This window comes from Sciurus vulgaris (assembly GCF_902686455.1).
Source record: "Sciurus vulgaris genome assembly, chromosome: 16".
Classification (NCBI taxonomy): domain Eukaryota; kingdom Metazoa; phylum Chordata; class Mammalia; order Rodentia; family Sciuridae; genus Sciurus; species Sciurus vulgaris.
Window position 1 is genome coordinate 49,042,081 of NC_136477.1, and position 18,075 is coordinate 49,060,155.

General features: G+C 36.7%; 1 protein-coding gene across 5 annotated transcripts in view; it reads left to right on the top strand.

Moving 5' to 3' along the window:
• The first annotated feature begins 4,446 nt into the window (after nucleotides 1–4,446).
• Nucleotides 4,447–18,075, top strand: part of TASOR (transcription activation suppressor) — a 47,376-nt gene continuing 33,747 nt past the window's right edge. For all 5 annotated transcript variants that reach the window (XM_079116390.1, XM_079116391.1, XM_079116392.1 and 2 more), the window contains exons 1-6: nucleotides 4,447–5,033; nucleotides 12,389–12,534; nucleotides 13,560–13,652; nucleotides 14,246–14,318; nucleotides 14,903–14,994; nucleotides 15,504–15,659. In XM_079116390.1, coding sequence (XP_078972516.1) covers nucleotides 4,703–5,033; nucleotides 12,389–12,534; nucleotides 13,560–13,652; nucleotides 14,246–14,318; nucleotides 14,903–14,994; nucleotides 15,504–15,659 — 891 coding nt within the window. In that variant the 5' untranslated portion in view covers nucleotides 4,447–4,702. The remainder of the gene's footprint in view (nucleotides 5,034–12,388; nucleotides 12,535–13,559; nucleotides 13,653–14,245; nucleotides 14,319–14,902; nucleotides 14,995–15,503; nucleotides 15,660–18,075) is intronic.

Sequence of the window (18,075 nt, forward strand, 5' to 3'; positions counted from 1 at the left end):
CTCAGTGGTACAGTGCTCACCTAGCATGTGTTTGATCCCCAGTGCCACATAAAAATAAGAAATAAAATAAATTAAGAAATAAAGTAAAAAAGTTATATACCAGGCACAGTGTCACATGCCTGTAATCCCAGCAGCTTGGGAGGCTGAGGCAGGAGGATTCAAAGCCAGCCTCAGCAACAGTGAGGCACTAAATAACTCAGTGAGACCCTCTCAATAAAATTAAAAAAAAAAAAAAAAAAAAAAGGGCTAGGGGTGTGGCTCCGCAGTTGAGTGCCCCAGAGTTCAATCCCTGGTATACTCTTTCCCTCCAAAAAAAATAGTGTTAAGAACTCTTAGAAGGATTTGATTCAGAAATGCAACAAAACTTAAACCTTAGTTAATAGCTCTTGAGTCCTGGGTTGAGTTGAGGATTGTGATTATTGGAGTCAATTGTGTACTTGAAGGGTTACCCACAAATATGTTCATCCCTAACTATATTCTTATGCTCCATTGAGGATCCCTTTTCTTGCTTCTCCCCACTGCATGGAAGTATTTCTTCCAGAAATCAACCACAAATCAAGTTCAGCAGTTTCTTGCCAAACTAGAGGGTCCTCCTTATGCTTTCCTAGAAATACTCGCTCAGTGAGTAAGCAGACAAGTTCTTTGGGGGAAAGAAGATGACTTCATATAAGTAATATTATTGTTTAAGCTCAAGCATAATGGAAGGAATGATAGTTCTGTATTTTTTAATGTATATAAATAGGCAGTGGAGTTGTACCCTTATAATACTGTCTTTATCCATAATTCTAAGATTCTTAAAAAGTCTGAATCAGACCTCTTCGTGGTGGTTTAGTTCCTTGGCCTTTATTTTCTTTCTTTATTTTATTTTCTTTAAATGGAAAGTTAAAAAAAAAAAAAGTCTCTTAGCTGTGTGACCTTCAAGGCTTAAGGAATATGTAACCATCAAAAACAATGCTTACCTGAAAAAGACATCTGAAATTGCTTTTGCAAATGACAAGGATTATTGTTACTGTAAAATCTTAGTAATGATTTCATTCACTGAAAAGTTACTATCATTAATGCTTTTGGTTTTACTATGTGTGAACTCTGTAACTCTGGTTGCTTTAATCAGCATGTCAAAGTTTATAATTCCTTTATATTGAAACACAGGAACCCTTCTAAAACCTCTACATTGGCTTTCTGGATGATTTTTAAGATGTTACTAGGCCATGTGTGACATGCATGTTTATAATCCCTGCTTCTTAGGAAGCTGAGGCAGAAGGATTGCAAGTTTGAGGATAGCCTGGGCAACTTAGGGAGACCTAGTCTCAACATATAGAATAAAAAGAGCTGGAGGGGCTGGAGTTGTGGCTCAGTGGTACAGCACTTGCCTGGTTTGTGTGAGTTCCTGGGTTCAATGCTCAGGACCACGTATGAATAAATAAAAGATCCATTGACAACTAAAAAAAATTAAAAAATAAAAAAGGGCTGGAGATATAGCTCAGTGGTAAAGCATCCCTGGGTTTGGTCCCCACTACTGCCAAAAAAACCCCCATAAAACGAAAAAAATACTACTGTTTCAGTCTTGCATGAGGTAATGAGTAATGACAACAGATTCTCAGCATGCTTTTCTTTTCTTCCTCTTTTTAAAATGTAATTTTTAAAGTAAGTGATACATTCATTCTTTAAAGTATAAAAGGATATACAGGGAAAGTCTCTCCACCTGTCTTCCAACCCCTTTCCACAATAAAAATTGCTCATTATTCATGTAGGCTTCCTCAAAAGTTTTATGCAAAATATGTATATACTTAGATATATTTCCCCTTTTTGGGTATAAATATTAACATACTATTCATCTTGTTCTTTTTTAACCTAGCACCTACCTAATGAGCTGTTTCATCAGAAAAATGGGAATGAGTACCTACTACCTTATAGGATTGTTAATAGATGAGTTAAAATATGTGCATTTAGAAAATGTTAGGCCTATTCTAACCTTTGAATTAGTTTTATGTTGCTGCATAACAAATTTGACTAGTGGTTTAAAATAACACCTGTATATTATCTCATAGATTCTGTAGGTCAGATGTCTGACCAAGGCTTAGTTAGGTCCTATGCTCAAAGGTCTCATGAGGCTGAGATAGTGGTGTCAGTTGGGCTGCAGATTCAACTAGGAAAGGATTTGTTTCTAGGCTCTCTCAAATTGTTGGCAGCTGTAGAATTCATGGTGCTATGCTGGTTGAAAGGCAGCCATGGGAGACAGACTGTCTCCGCTGTTGTGAAGTCTGACCTCAAGGAATACCGAGACCCTCCCTTTTGAGATATAATGTACTTATCACAAAATCCACCTTTTTAGAATGTATAATTCGGTGATTTTAGTATATTGTACAATTGTCATCACTTTCTAATTCCAGAGTTTTCTTGGAATTGGACCCATGCATGTTCTATCACTGAGCTACAGCCCCAGCCCTTTCAGTTTTTTTAGACAGGGTCTCACTAAGTTGCCTAGGCTATCTTCAAACTTGAGATCCTGCTGTTTCAGCTTCCTGAGTGACTGGGATTACAGGTGTTAGTTAGAACACTTGGTCAGAGTATTTTTATCATCTCCAAAAGAAATCCTGTACTCATTAGCAGTCAGTCCCCCTTTGCCTAGACCCTGGTAACTACCAATTTTTTTTTTCTATTTCTATGGATTTGCCTGTTCTGGACTTTCATATAAACAAAATCATACAATATACAGTCTTTGTGTCTGGCTTTCACTAAGCATAGTGTTTTCAAGTTTCATGCACTTTGTCGTATCAGTACTTTTTTTTTCTTTTTTGGTAGTACTAGGGAATTGATCCAGCAGTGCTTTATCTCTGTGCTAAATCCTCAACTCTCCCTCCAATCTTAAAAGGTTATTTTTAATTTAATGTACCATTTTCTCTCAATCTAGCACTCGTTTTTTATCTTTTAAAATATTTTGACTTGTTTTTATCTTATTTACTTATAATTGATTTCCACTCACTTTCCTTTGATTCACTGAATTGATTCAAGTAGGTTGGGCAATCCATGATAAACTGTTAAACAAGGGTGAATAACCAGGACATGGGAATTCAACTTTCCAGTTCTTTAAGAACCTACTGGACTGGGGTTTTATAATAATTACTGCTTTTTGTATATCAACTTCCTAAGAGATAGTTAGCCTTTCAGAGATCTGGGCTCCAATCCTGATTCAGCTGTTGGAAGATCCTGAGCACAAAGTTGAATCTTCTGCGTCATTCATAAAATGCTTAAGAGTGCAGAACTGTTGTAAAGGTCTTACAGAAGCAGTCAGTACAATGTTTAAGTACCTTCTGTTGGAGTTAAATAGACCTGACTTCAAAACTTGATTTTTGTTACCTTAATTGTCCAAATCTTGCAACACATTTCGAAAAAAGTCCTGGAGAGGAGATAAGAGATTGGGCTACACCAGTAAATAAGGCGAGTGTCTGTGCCCTGCCATTCCCATCACATCTTGCACTTTAAGAGGCCACCCCCAGCCCACTCCTCTCTCTTCAGCCCCCGAAGGGCTTGACTCAGTGGCATGAACAAGCAAGCGCTGAATGCCTGGGATCCTTGAATAGAATTTACGACGTCTTGGGGCTGGAGCTGGAGCTCAGTGGCAGAGTGATTGCCTAGCACGCGAGAGGCACTGGGTTCGTTCCTTAGCGGCACATAAACAAAATAAAGGCATTCTGCCCATCTACAACTACAAAAAAATACTTTAAAAAGAATTTACAACCACGTGTTGAGGCAAGGGAGGCTGCTGGCCTTTTAGACCTCGCCCTTCTTGACTTTTTCCGTTATTCATAGTAAATATAGTTTAAAAAAACTTTGGCACATTTAAAAATGCAGCGAGTTGTAGCTATCCCTTAAAACAACTTGATAAGTAGAGGGACTTTTAGTTTCAACTCAGCATTAACTATTGTAGGTTAATATGAGTACAGCCATTATTTACTAGGTGCTTTTTATATGCTAGGCACTAGACAAAGTAATTTACCCACATTATCTCCATTTAATTCTCCGCAACAAACTAGGGAGAAAGTATTTTGCCCCATTTGCGGACACCAGTATTTCACAAAATCGGCATCAACCAGTATTCACTACTTCGAGGCCTGTTTTAGCCCAAATAAATTGGGAATGGAGGAGGCGGTCTTATCCCGAATGGGAGACGCCCAGCGCTCCGGGGTCCAGGCCAAGCCTGCCTTCCTCGTCCGCAGCGCCTGTAAAGCGCGACCCAGAAACTCGCGAGGCGCCGCGAGGCCTACGCACGCCGAGGTCCACCGAGGCGTCGAGGTATTCGCCGGGCGTTGCGGTCGCCCCTTTTGGCGGGCTCGGGCGCCCCGAGGCTCCGCCCCCCGGCGCGGTACACCCGCACCCGCGGAGGTGGGCGCCGCGCTCCCATTGGCGGAGCAGCCCGCGAGGCCCCGCCCTCTCCCGGCCCCGACGCGAGCACGTTGAGTGGCGGGGGCCGGCTTAAGAACTGCCCGTACGAGGAGCGGCTCCAGGGCCGGGGTGGCACGTTTGGGCGCCTGCTTTGAGGCTCCTAAGAAGCTGCTAGGTCGGGAACGCGGTCCGCGGCCACGGGGGGAAGGGGGTGGGTGGGCTGAGAGCAGCTCGGCGGCGAGGCCGGCCTGCCGCCCCTTCCCCCCACGTCCGTCGACCTTGTGGGCAGAAGCCTCCCGGAGCTCCTCACGCCGGCGCGATGGCGAGTGCGGCGGAGACAGAGGCCTCTCCGCCGACGGACGCGAGTTGGGAAAGTGGCGGCGGCGGAGACGACGAGATGAAGCAGGCGCTTCCGGACCTTGAGTCTTCCCTACAAAATGGCGGCGGCGGCGGCCTCACCATCGCGGAGCCCGGCGGCGGCGCGGGGCCTGAGGAGGCCGCGGGGGCCGAGGCTGCCCAAAGCCTCAGCCACGAGCAGCCTCAGGACTCATCTGAGACGGGCGCGGCCGCTCTGCCCCAAGGCCCCGAAGAGCCCGAAAGGCCTGTTAGGAGGAGTTTTCAGATCCCCAGGAAGAGCAGAGAAAAGAAAGGTGGTGCCTCCCTTTCTCCCAACCCCTCTTTCTCTCTCCCCTCCATCTTTTCATTAGAATCTCTCTGTCGCCTCTTCCCACACCCATCCGAGACACGTAAACATGCACGCAGCGCCAGCCGCCTCTCTCCTCACTGCCACGGCCGCCCAGCTGCTGCGCTTAGTGCGAGAGGAAAGCGGTGGAACCACGCTCCGCTGCTCCCCCTCTCCCGGTGGAAGTTGGAAGTAGCTCAGGTTTGAAGCTTCTCGGTAAAGCTGCAGCTCCCAGAGAGGAAAGATGGTGCTCGGCGCCCCTCCTTCCCAACCCCTGAAGGCTGAGAAGCTGATGTGTTCTCCTAAAGATGCTTCTGACAAGTCTCACTGTGGAAATAGCCCGTGGCCATGGATTCTGGGGCTTTCTCCAAGGCCATTGCGTTCTGAGGACCACAAGTGTTTCTCCTTACGGAAATTCTTCAGTTATATGTGTCTACTTGAAATTGGCTTGATGTCAGCGTCTTCCCGTATTTAGAAATCTGCATTTAGTAGATGTGATCCATGCACACTGTTTTCCATCACACTTCATTTCCATATAGGTTTTTTCCTTGTCTTTGAAGCATTAGATTAATAGGTCTTTTTAAATCTAAACATAGTGTATGACTTTTCTTGTATTTGAAAAGAATGGGAAGGTAGGTTCTTGGTGCAGTAACTTCCCTTTGGGGGAAAAAAAAAATGAGTTCACTTATGCCCAAGACTCTCCAGCTTGGTTTTGAATTTCAGATTAAACAAGTTCAGGCTTAGTTTTTGAAACCAGTATAAGAACAATTACATTAATAATGTTTACCTTTTTAAATCATAATACCATGTTGTAAAACTTAAAATGGAGATAAAAATTAGTGTTAAAGTTTCCTGTTATTAGGGGATTATTTTTGACTATCCAATGATTTTGGATGCTCTAGACTTGCTTTAAAGTTACTCATTTTTGCCCTGTTGAGTAGATACGTCTTTTATCGTTTGCTTTAGAAACTAATAGGATTTTTTTTTAATTTGAAGAAAGCTTTTTTTTTTTTTTCTTTTGTCATTTGAATCTTAGTGAAGATTTAGAATCTTGACTGAAGCTTTGTGCATACCTGTAACCAGCTCCATTTGCACAACTTGAATTTTCAGAGTACAGATATAGTTCATTTATTTTCGGATGACAAAGCCAAGGAAATCCTTGCTGTGAGAAACCATGTTGACGAACAAATTTAATCTTTGTCCATTAACATGAAGATGTTTCTAGGAAAATCTTTCAAAGTGAGTTAAAGTAGTATTTTAGGATTTGGATTAAGATAGTCAAATTCTCTTGGTGTATTTAGATAAGGTGTGGTTATAGTCAATGTGAGAACAGTTAGATCCTCACATGAAATGCCAGTTGGTTGAAAATAGGTTGGAAGTACAATCAAATGGGCTCTGCTTTTGAGGGTAGAAGGTTAACATTTTTTTCGCAACTTGATAAAATCTTTTTGAAGTCTCTTTTAAGTGTCTTAAGAATATGAACAAACCACCATACCCTTTTACCTTTTGTTTGGACTGAAATACTGGCTTAGAAACCTTTACATTTTGGTTTGAAATGTGGGGAGGCACTATGGTTGTCTTTAAACTAGATAAACGAAATCCAGAGAAAATAGAGAAATACACATCACTTGAAAGACTTTTAAGTGAAAATAATTGAGGAATTCAGAAATACAAATCCTGGATGTTTTCTCCCTGGAGTCATTTTGAGGGAGGTGTGTTTTCCATTTCACTTAGAGGTAAAATATTGTTACCTTACACGTGTAAGAAGGGTTGTGGGTAAGGAAAATAATCACAGTGTACTTTTTTTCATGTTTAGTGAAAATAGGTAATTTTTAATATTTATACACTGAACAGCATTGTTTAGTATAATAGTTTGAATAGAACTTCTAAAAATTAAATAAGCAGCTATTTTACTACCATGGATTTTAAGCTGAGAAGTTAATCTTTTAGTTTCAACTTTTTATTGAAAAAAATTAGGAGTGCAGGTACTGCTAGTTTCACATTTCCAATATCATCTGGAAGACTTGAACGGTAAAGGTATCACTGTGGGATCTGGCTAGGTTTAATTAGTTGTGGTCATCTGAGTCTCTTTGAGTATTAGATTATTTTTAGTAGGTATGCCTGCTTGAGCTTTTTGCATCAAAAGCATTTGTATTTTAATGTCACAGATCTCTGCTTGCAACTGTGCTTTTCCAGTAAAATTTAAGATTAGAACTTAAAAAAAAACCTAAAGGTAAATACTATGAGTGTAATTTGTTGTCTTTGAAAGTTCTTTTCTTGATTTTGGCAATAATTAGCGCCATTCTAATTGAAATAATATGTGTGGCAAACACATAGTGCTTCATTATGGGTGTTGTTTTAAGCATTTCATGTATATTAACAAAATCTCAACAATCCTATTTGTACAGATGAGGAAACAAGTATTGAGAAGTAACTTGTCACACAGCCAGTAAATGGTGGAGTTGGAATTTGAACCTAGGTGTAGAGTACTTAGAACTACTCAATGATGTGACAAAGATTTGTTAGTTTTTGGTCTAACCTGTTTGGGGAAAACATTTTTCCCTCATTAAAATTTAGAAATATTAACATGTTTTCAACCTTGGAGAATTTTGAGTTGGAGAAATTGTTTGCCATGAACATACTTAATTATTAATTAGTACTGACAGATTTAAATGACCTGTTGACTAGAAGGGCATATGTGTTTTACTATTTTTTTGTGGTGCTGGGGGTTGAACTCATGACCTCATGCATGCTAGGCAAGTGCTTTATCACTGAGCTACGTGCCCAGCTTTATTTTACTGTTTTTGATTTGTGTTATTTATTGGTTGAGCTATTTTCTGTAGTATAAAGAGGCACTGTCCTTAAATTTAACCAAAGTGTATAATTGTGTTTTGTTAGATGTTTACCATTACCATCTTTGATTCTAAATTTAGTCAGTCATTAAAAGTAATCTTAATTGGTAATTTTATTTGATAAATTTTTTCTCCAAAGTTCTTGGGGAGTGGTGATGATGAACTTCCTAGAAAATGTTGGTTAAGGTTTTCTGTAGGGGATAAAGGAGTTTCACAAATTACCTGAAGCTCATGTACCAGTTTCCATACTGGTTTAGTCCAGGAGAGGTGATGGCCCTTCCAACCTCCATCTTTTTCCCTCAAGAAATTTACAGTTACTTTTTGAAGCCACTGGGGCCAGCAATGGTGTGTTTTTGTGATTTTTGTGTGTGTTTGTGTGTTGGGGGGGTTATCAGGGCTTGAACCTAGGGCCTCCCTTGTGCGAGGCAAATATGTGCTCTACCACTGGGCTATGTTCCCAGCCCCTTTTTAAAATTGTATTTTGAAACTGGGTCTTGCTAAGTTGCCCATTCCAGCTTTGGACTTGTGATCATGATCTTCCTGCCTCAGCCTCTCAAGAAGCTGGAGTTACAGGTGTGTTCTACACCTCAGGTCAGCCAAGTCTTAAGGAAGTTTACATTGTATTTCAGTAGTTGGATATGGATGATTGCTTTAGATCTCCCTGAGTAGAAGTAAGCCTGACCTAGAAAGTCTAGATAGAACTTCTGATAGGTGCCTATAAATTCTAAACAATGGAGGTAAAATTTTCCTTAACCAGTCCTCAGCTCAAAAAAGTTGTTTCACATTTACTGGTTTCTCTTGATTTCCACCAATGTATCCTTTTCCTAATTCTGCACTGTCTCCAACCATTTTGGTTTACAGATGAAAGGCCCATTCCTAAAGCATTATGTCTGTAGTAATTTTTTAGACTAATGTTTTATGTTTATGAAAATAAGCACTATGTCTATACCAAAATGCCTAAATTGAATATAACTTTGAACTTTTGATTGTATGTTACCAGTAATTAAATTTTTTTTTGATGTTAGTATGACTGGGAGTCAGAAGATTTGAATTCTAGTTCTATTTCATTAGATTCCTGTTTTGGATCAGAAATCTTAAGTGCCCTTCTAAATTTGTGTTCTTCAATCTCTTAAAATATATATAATAATGAGTTTGTCAGTAGGGAAACCGTGTATGATCATATCTTTCTGACATGCTTTTAATGAAATACGCAAGGTTGTGATTGTGTATTAAAGTACTTATATTGTTACTGCTGTTGACCTTTATATATCAAAAAAGTATTAGGACTTTTGGCCCTGTCATCTCTAGGAAAATTAATATTAGAAAAAGAATATTTAAGAAAAGAGGTTTGAAAGACATAAGAGAATAGAAAGCATAATAGTAGAAATCAGATTCTTGATTGTTTATAGCTGATTTTCTGGGCCTAAATGTCCTATTTGATTTCCTGGTCTATAACATCAGGAAATGATCACATTTTTCCAGCTCTTGACCCCATGGGAGATTACAGTTCGATTACCCACACATCTTTCATTTTGCTTACAGAGGTTTGGAACCATTGAATTTGAATTCCAACTGCCCTCCCTATTTATTTATCTAATCTTAGGTGATGGCAGTTTTATTTGATAAACAGACATATTGAACTTCATGTATTTGATGATCAAACGGGATAATGCATGTAAAGCTCAGTATCTGAAAAGTGGTAGTGATCTAGTAATAATTAGACTCAGTTACTGTCGGAATCTAGAGAATGGTATATTGGATATCTACTTCTCTAAGTGAAAGGGATAATGGAGATATTCTCTCTACTTCAGTAGTCACGTAGTTGTTTTTGTCTTAATAATGACCCAAAATGGAGGTTATACACACATAGGAGAGGTGATAAGATACATTGATTAAGGTATTTTGCAGTGTTAAGAGATCAGGAAATGTACCTTCTGAAGATTAACTTAATAAATTGCAAAAACCAGCTTGTAAATGTGGAATCCTTAGAATAGTTAGAGCATTATTTTTATTTTGATAGAAGTGATCATTGGAAAAACTCACCTAACTGGTGAAGTAAATGAGGCATTTGAAATATGAAATGCCTCCACTATGTATGTATTGTTAGATCTAAAGTCATACAACTCTTCCTGTATTTTCATTTGCAAGAATTTTTTTTTCCTTATTGAGTTTTCTTGAGTACATTCAACATAACTGTATAGGACATTGCTTTGGAATGAATTGGAAGGTTTTTTTTTTTTTGAGGAAAATTAGAATGTAAAGTTATGCAAATTTATATTGGACTACTTTTGATTATATTGGTATAAATAGTGTGGGGTAGTTATACTAAAGAAAATGTTTATGTACACTGTCAAATTTGAAGCCATGTAATATTTTTGATACACATGTGAAGTTACTGTTTAGAAACATAAAAATTATGCATAAACTTGACTTTGAAAATGAAACTTGGCCTGTTTTGGATGTGAAAACCTATAAAGACTTCCACATGCTGCTTTCCTTGCCAAGTTTTTCACAACTTAGTAGGAGATAGTTGTTACAGAAATAAGATGTTCGTTTACCCTAGTATATTTTCTAAAACATTTTGAATTGTGATGATGTATTTATCTTACCTTCTTTTCTGAGCTTTCATTTTGTTTTAGATGATTGGATTAGAGTGAATCATCTTAATTTAAAATGATAATCATATATTGGTAGTTGTAGATTATATTCTGTATTCGGTATAAAATAATGTGTCCACAAAGTTTATTCTCATTTCTTTATGTACGTACTTCAGCTCTTCAACCTACTTGGGGCAACAGTCACAGTTCTACCTACTGGCATATGATGAGTAATGAACAAAGCAACCATAGTTTCTGGTCTTGGAGTTTACAGTCAATAAATTATTCAGTACATCTGCAAATTTGATTATAGGATACTTTGTGGTCTTATTCAATTTAATGTTACTTTTAAGCTTTCTTTTAGTCAATATTTTTATTAATTGCATTACTATAACCCTGTCCACTTTATTCTTTGTATGCTTGCAATCTCAAAATAGGTAGCCATTTGCTTTATACACATTCTTTCATTGGAAACTACTTTTTCCTCTCCTTTCTTGGCAATATTGAGGATTGAACTCAGGGATGCTCTAACACTGAGCTGTATCCCCAGCCTTTTTTATTTTGAGACAGAGTCTCCAAGTTCCCTAGGCTGGCCATGGCCTTGTGATCCTCCTGCCTGAGCCTCGTGAGTGGTGGTGATTATGGGCATGCACCACCATGCCTAGCTTGAAAACTACATTTTTACAGATGCTTCTATGATGCACACGTGGTTTGTTAATATATCACTTAACACAGTGCCCTTTATAATTCAATAACCATGTGTAGAAAATACAGTAAAAACAGCTTATTTATTGGTTAGCTGCCAGATGACATACTTTAAGAGCATGGTAGGAGTAGAACACTTCCATTAGTGGTCTATTTTGATGGACATTTATTGACCTTTATTAATTAAGTTTTGGAGAAAAGATAGTATAATATAGTTTTTATGAACAGTTCTACAGTGAAAAGTGATTCCTTTTTGGTTTTGGGAAAATATATACATAGGCTGGATGTTTGAAATTTATTAGTAAACTCTTTCAGGTGTAAATTGGAAGTTTGAGGTTATTAGTAATCCCAACAAACAAATTGGATATTTTACTTGATTGTTTTAAAAATTAGTATGTAGAATGGTTGCGAATGTGGGGAATAAAAACAGTACAGTAGCAGATGCTTAGTACTTGTAACAGATAATGTTGTGCTTAGTTTCCTCATGCATTGCTTCATATATAGCATGTGACCCATGTAGTGGCTATTAGGATAGGTGGAATTCTCCATTTTAAGATGAAAAAGCTAAGCTGTTTGGTTAAATTATTTATAAAGTATCTAGCACAAAACCAGTATATAGTGGGTCTGGTATTTGTGTTCAGGTTTGAATTCAAAGATCCACATTTTTAACATTTTACTAAGCTGACAAAATAATAAAGCTATTTATATGCAATATATTCTGCCACTTAACAACTTTAGTACCACTATCAATCACTTTATAGCACTTGTCTACATTTTTAATGTGTTCATTTATGGCATAAGCATTGAGTTTACTGAAGTAACATCCCTAAACATACTAGTTCAATGTGACATGAAATAGTTGAGAAAAGTTGAGTATATGCATAGGATCTTAAAACAGTCTATAAACAATTTAGATTGCCTAATGTAGCATTCCTAAAGTTTGAAAATTGCAACCTCCTTGTCTGTTTAAGGCCAGATCCTCATTGCTGAATGAACTGGTCAGTCTAGCCAACTGGTTTTGATTTTTCTACAGTGAGTTAATAAATCTCTTGTATGTCAATAAAATAACCTCAATGCTTTTTTTCTACTTTTAAGTTAGGTTAAACCCACAAAAGTAGAAACTACATTTAAGATGAAATTTTAAAATTAATAAATGTTTTTTGTTGTAGCACTTTTCCAGCCACTAACTCCAGGCTCTCGAGAATTTGAAGATGTTTTAAATATTCTCCATTCATCTTACCTTGAACCAACTTCAGTAGCAAATTTTAACTACAAACGTGCTTGCTTGATACATAATGAACTTTTGGAAAAGGAGGTATGTTTTCATTTGCACTTTTGTAAGAATCTTTTCAGCATCAGTTACCAGCCTGGAAAAAAACTTTTTCTCTAGACATTCTAGCTTTTAGGAAGGCCAAATTACAGAAGGGTGAACAGGTTTTAAATGGTATAATTTATACCTCCTAAGCATTGTTGCTATAGTACAATATTTATCTACTACATTAAATTCTGATTAATGTGAGATTATGTGAGATTATATGAAATAGTTTATAAGTCTTTAGGGATAGTTTACCGTATAATGGTTTAATGGTAAATTTTTTAATACCAGTTTTTGGGTTTTGTTTTTTTTTTTGCGGTATGAAGATTGAACCCAGGAGTGCTTCACCACTGAGCCTACATCCCACGCCCTTATTTATTTTTAGACAGGGTCTCACTAAGTTGCCCATGCTGGCCTTGAACTTGTGATTCTCCTGCCTCAGGCCCCCCAAGTTAATAGAATTACAGGCATGTGCCACCAATCCCTGTTTATAATATGACTTTTTACTCTATTTTGAGCACATACTAATTTAATGTCTAAATTGGAAGATAATGAAATCGTGTGTGTATTTTTAAGGATATGCTTATTTTTTTTCCACCATTGCTTGGTTGGATTATGGTAACATCATTAGTGGAAATTCTTAGTCCTAAAGTATTAACAAAGGGGGAGGAGTTGAGCAATTAGTGAACCTAAGTTTCATGTACAGATTTGATATTTTTGATATTTGATATTTTGGTTTAGAAAAAGCCAACAAGTATAATTCTGAGATAATATAAATGAGATGTTGATAAATATTTGACATGTAAAAAATTAGAGTATGATAAATTCTTAGTAGAAACTTAGTTAACATTGATAGAAAATAGATGCTTGATAGAAAATAGGGAGAAAAGAAATTGGGCAGAAAGTACAAGGGAAGAAGAATTTCTACTTTGTTAGGTTTGGGATTTCATGGAAAAAATTCTTAACCCTTTGCTTAACAAAACAATCATATTCTAAGGAGTTTTTACAGATTCAGTTTCATTTAGTTTACAGAAAAGCGAAGAGAACTGAAGTCTGATGGTCGTTTAGACAAGGAACTTTCAGAATCCTATGCATTTCTCATGGTTGATAGATATCAGGTGAGTTAACCCATTACAAAAAAACAATACGAAGTTGTTTCTATTGTAAGTTAATTATTGATACATTTGATAAGTGTAAATAACATTTTTCTGAATACGAGTTGAAGAAATGATTTAAGATGGCAAAATATGTTTCATAATTATCAGATGTGCTCCATTTTCTCTGACCAATCCTGTTTTCTCTCTCCAGATGTTTGACAATACATTTTCCTTTATTTAAAAAAATTATCTTCTGTATTATTAATTATATGTTCCTTTTGAATTAAAGATGGTGAGGTGGAGTTACTATGTCTTTAAATATTTTGCTAGTTCTAATTCTCTAAAAGGGAATAGAAATGTTTGTGAGAGACAGGAATTCAGAGTTATCTGTCATACCTAGCACAAATAAAGGTGTATTCAAAATATGATTACTTTGGAAGTGTAAGTCAGTTTCGTGTTGATATTTAGTCATGAGCTATCATGTAAATGTGAGATTTCTATGATGTAGAATATACATGGTTTAGAAGTTTAGATTTTACTTAAAACACATTTACATATTACCTTTTCATGTTTTTAATATTGTGATTGCAAAATGAAATGTTTTGTTCATTTAGGTTCAAAGTATATGTGAAAAAGGATTGCAGGTGGGCCAGTCCAAAATAACGATTCTTGGCAGACCTTCCATGGGTAATTTTTTTTCTTTTTTTCTTTATTAATTTGCCTTTGAAAAATAATCTTAATTAATTTGCCTTTGAAAAATAATCTTAATTTTGCCGCAGTCCTTGTAATTACTACTGCATGCTTTATCATGTTTCTAGAACACTAGTTTCAGTTTCTGAAATGCATAAAATTTTTTCTTTTGTTTCTGTTTTGCATTTTCCAAATGATTAAAAGTTAGTTTTTTAAATGTCTTATTCTAGTTCAAGTGCCTTTTTAAAAAATGTAATTAATTTCATTTTTTAAAAAATTTTACTTTGGTTAAACATCATCTGTCATATCTTTTTTTTAAAACAATTTTTTAAAAATATATCTTTTTTTAGTTGTAGATGGACACAATACCTTTATTTTTTTAAGGTGGTGCTGAAGATTGAACCCAGTGCCTCACACATGCTAGGCGAACCCTGTACCACTGAGCCACAATCCCAGCCCTCTTATTACATCTCTTTAAAAGTTGTTATACCTTTTATCTCTTTCACTATTGGTTAAATATTTGGATTCTTTATTTTTATTCATGCCATACTTACTCAAATTCTGTAATTTTTCTCTATTAGGTATCTATCTTTCTAGGTATGCTGATTTATTGCAAGCTAACCCTTTGGAAGCAGGGGCAGTGGGTGATGTTGTTATTTTTAAAATAATGAAGGTAATTTGAACTTTCATATCTCACCTCTCAAAAAACTTGATTTGCATTGGTGGGGGTGTACTGTGAATTGAATCAAAGGTACACTACCACTGAGCTATATCTCTATACCCTTTTTTTTATTTTGAGGCAGAATCTGGATAAATTGCCCAGGTTGGCCTCTAACTTGAAATCTTCTTGCTTTAATTTCCTGAGTTGCTGGGATTACAGTGATCTGGATTTTAATTTTATTAGACTGTCTTTCAGAGTTTGATTAAATTAAGAACACTTGTTGAGGCCCACTCTTGCTAGTATATGAAAATACTTTTGAGAGTGGTTTGCCGTCTTTGATCTAAGCTAGCTATACTTAATGGTTGTTTTCTAAAGAAAATGAAGAAAAGAGGGTAATGTGTTGCTATAATTTAGGTTAATGAAGAGTGTTATGAATAGAATTTCTCTTAACCTATTAAAATATTAATGTCATAGTTAATAATCATGTTTAGGTAGGCACTAAAAAGTTTTCTCTGTTTTAGGGTAAAATAAAGAGTATATATGATCCCATGGGTGTGAAAAGTTTGGAGTTAAATAAAAGTGCTTTGGACCCCACACCAAAACATGAATGTCATGTATCGAAGAATGCCAGTAGAATTACATCACTTTTGGCTTACAGAGCCTATGAGCTTACTCAGGTATGTGCCTGGAACCATTGTAACGTTATGACATCATATCTGTTTGTTACCAAATCCTTCAAAATATCTCTCTTTCAGTTCCCTCTGCCACCACATCAGTATCTGGTTTCTACATATCACTGCTAGATTCCAGTGTCTCTCACTGCAGTGTGTTCAGTGTTTCCAAGATGGCTCAGAAACATACAGTGGCTCCTCAGACCTACAGGGTAATATTCAAACTCTTTAGTTTTCCCTTGTAGGCTGTGACCTCAGCGTGGTTTTTGTACGGTCACTGCCTTTAGCATACTGTATTTCATTTGAAACCTTGCTTTTTTTCTGGGGCTGAAAAGATATACCTAATAAAACACTACCTATCTTTCATGGTGAAGTTCAAGCCTCTTAAAATATTAATTTATAACATTTCATACTGTTGACTTGATATTCTCTATTTTTATTAAAATACAAACAATTCTTTAAAGCTTCCTTTAGGTATAATTGGTATAATAACTACTCATTTTTTTCCTCCCTTAAAACATTCTATTTTTAATTGATACATAATTGTATATTAACGTATAGTGTGACATTTCAGTACACATATACAATGTGTCACCAGATCTGGTAATTTATCATTTTGTGTTGGGAGCATTTAGAATCTCTACTAGCTGTTTTGAACTGTACAGTTAGTTGTTAATCATAGCTACCCTACTGTTCTGTAAGACATTCAAAGTTATTCCTCCTGACTGGAGAATGTAGCTCGGGTAGAGCATGTGCCTTAGCCATGTGTGAGGTTCTACTTTCTGTCCCCTTTACCAAAAAAAAAAAAAGTACTATTCAATTGTACCCCATACCTTTAAGCTACCTCTCTACATTTCCCCACCCATTCCAGCTCTCATAACAACTATTCTACTCTATAGTGCTGTCAGATCAACTATTAGAGCAACTTTTTATCTTCTGTGTAAAAGTGAGACTGTGTAGTATTTATTTGCCTTTCTGTACCCGATTTCCTCCATTTTAACAGGGTCCTCTTATCTGTTATCGTAAATGATACAATTTTATTCATTTTTATGACTGAATAATTTATATTTTCTTTATCAGTTGCTAAACTATACGTATTTGAAAGTGTAATACTTGATGAATTTTAATGTTATCCTTTTTTAAAAATATCTTTATTTTATTCATCTTTATGGGGTGCTGAGAATTGAATCCAGTGCCTTACACACGCTAAGGCAAGCACTGTACCACTGAGCCACAACCCAACCCCAATACTGTGCTTTTATATGAGGTGTGACTATAAACTAATGTTATGTTTTAAACAAACAAAAAAAAAAGAGCTGGGGATGTAGCTCAGGGATAGTGCTTGCCTTGCTTACATGAGGCCCAGGGTTCAGTCCCCAGTACAGAAAAAAGTATATGTCCAAATGGGTTGTGAAAAATTGTGATGCTAACCTACCTAGAAATATTCGTTCTTTAAATTTTACTGTACTTATGTAAAATAAAATATATTCTTTTTTGAAGAATCTCCTAGGGAAGTGGGAAGTCCTTTGATTGTGGGTAGCAAAAATTATATTCCTCAGTCATCTGGAGTTGAATCATTTGATTACCTTCTGGAGAGTATATTGATAGCTATTCCTTCAGTGTAGTTATTGGTTTCTGTAGGAGTACTTGGAAGCTAGCTGTACATTTCAAGACACTTCCTGAGGCTTTTTTTTTTTTTTTTTTAAGAGCAGAAACATCAAAATTGGTAATTTCGCAGAGGAAAGGACTTTTAAGAGTGCTGCTTTATTTAAGAAATCTGATGCAGCCAGACACAGTGTCCCCACAGTTTGGGGGACAAGGCAGGAGGATTGCAAGTTTAAAGCCAGCCTCAACAGCTTAGCAAGACTGTCTCAAAAAGGGTTGGGGATGTGGCCCAGTGGTTAAGCGCCTCTGGGTTCAATCCCTGGTACCAAAAAAGAAACAAAACAAAACAAAAAACTAAAAGCTGAAGTATTCTTTTAAAATGAAGATGACTAGTCTGCCAGTCACAAAATCCTAGCCTAATGAATATGGTGCATAGGTGAAGGGGAGAAGCTGCTGGGTCAGAGAAAGAGTCAGCTGCCTTTGTCACCTTTGTTTTTATAATTTTCTTTGCTGGTTTCTTTGAAGATGGAGTCCAGTTAGGTTTTCCTTTTGAAATAATAAGCATAATGGTACTTGGGTTTGGTTGAGATTATGGCCTTAGTATTCTTTTTGTACCAATCTGTACTAACCTGGGAGTTTAGGTTCTATTTGTAATAATTTTGCTGGAAAATATCTTGGATATTCCCAGAGTCACCTCTTCAGAAGTAAACTTTGAAATGACCAATAGTAATGCCCTGGGATCTGATATATTGTAACAGAATATTTTATATCACAAAATGAATATAAAGTACAAGTTTTGTTAAATCAGTTCAGCTGG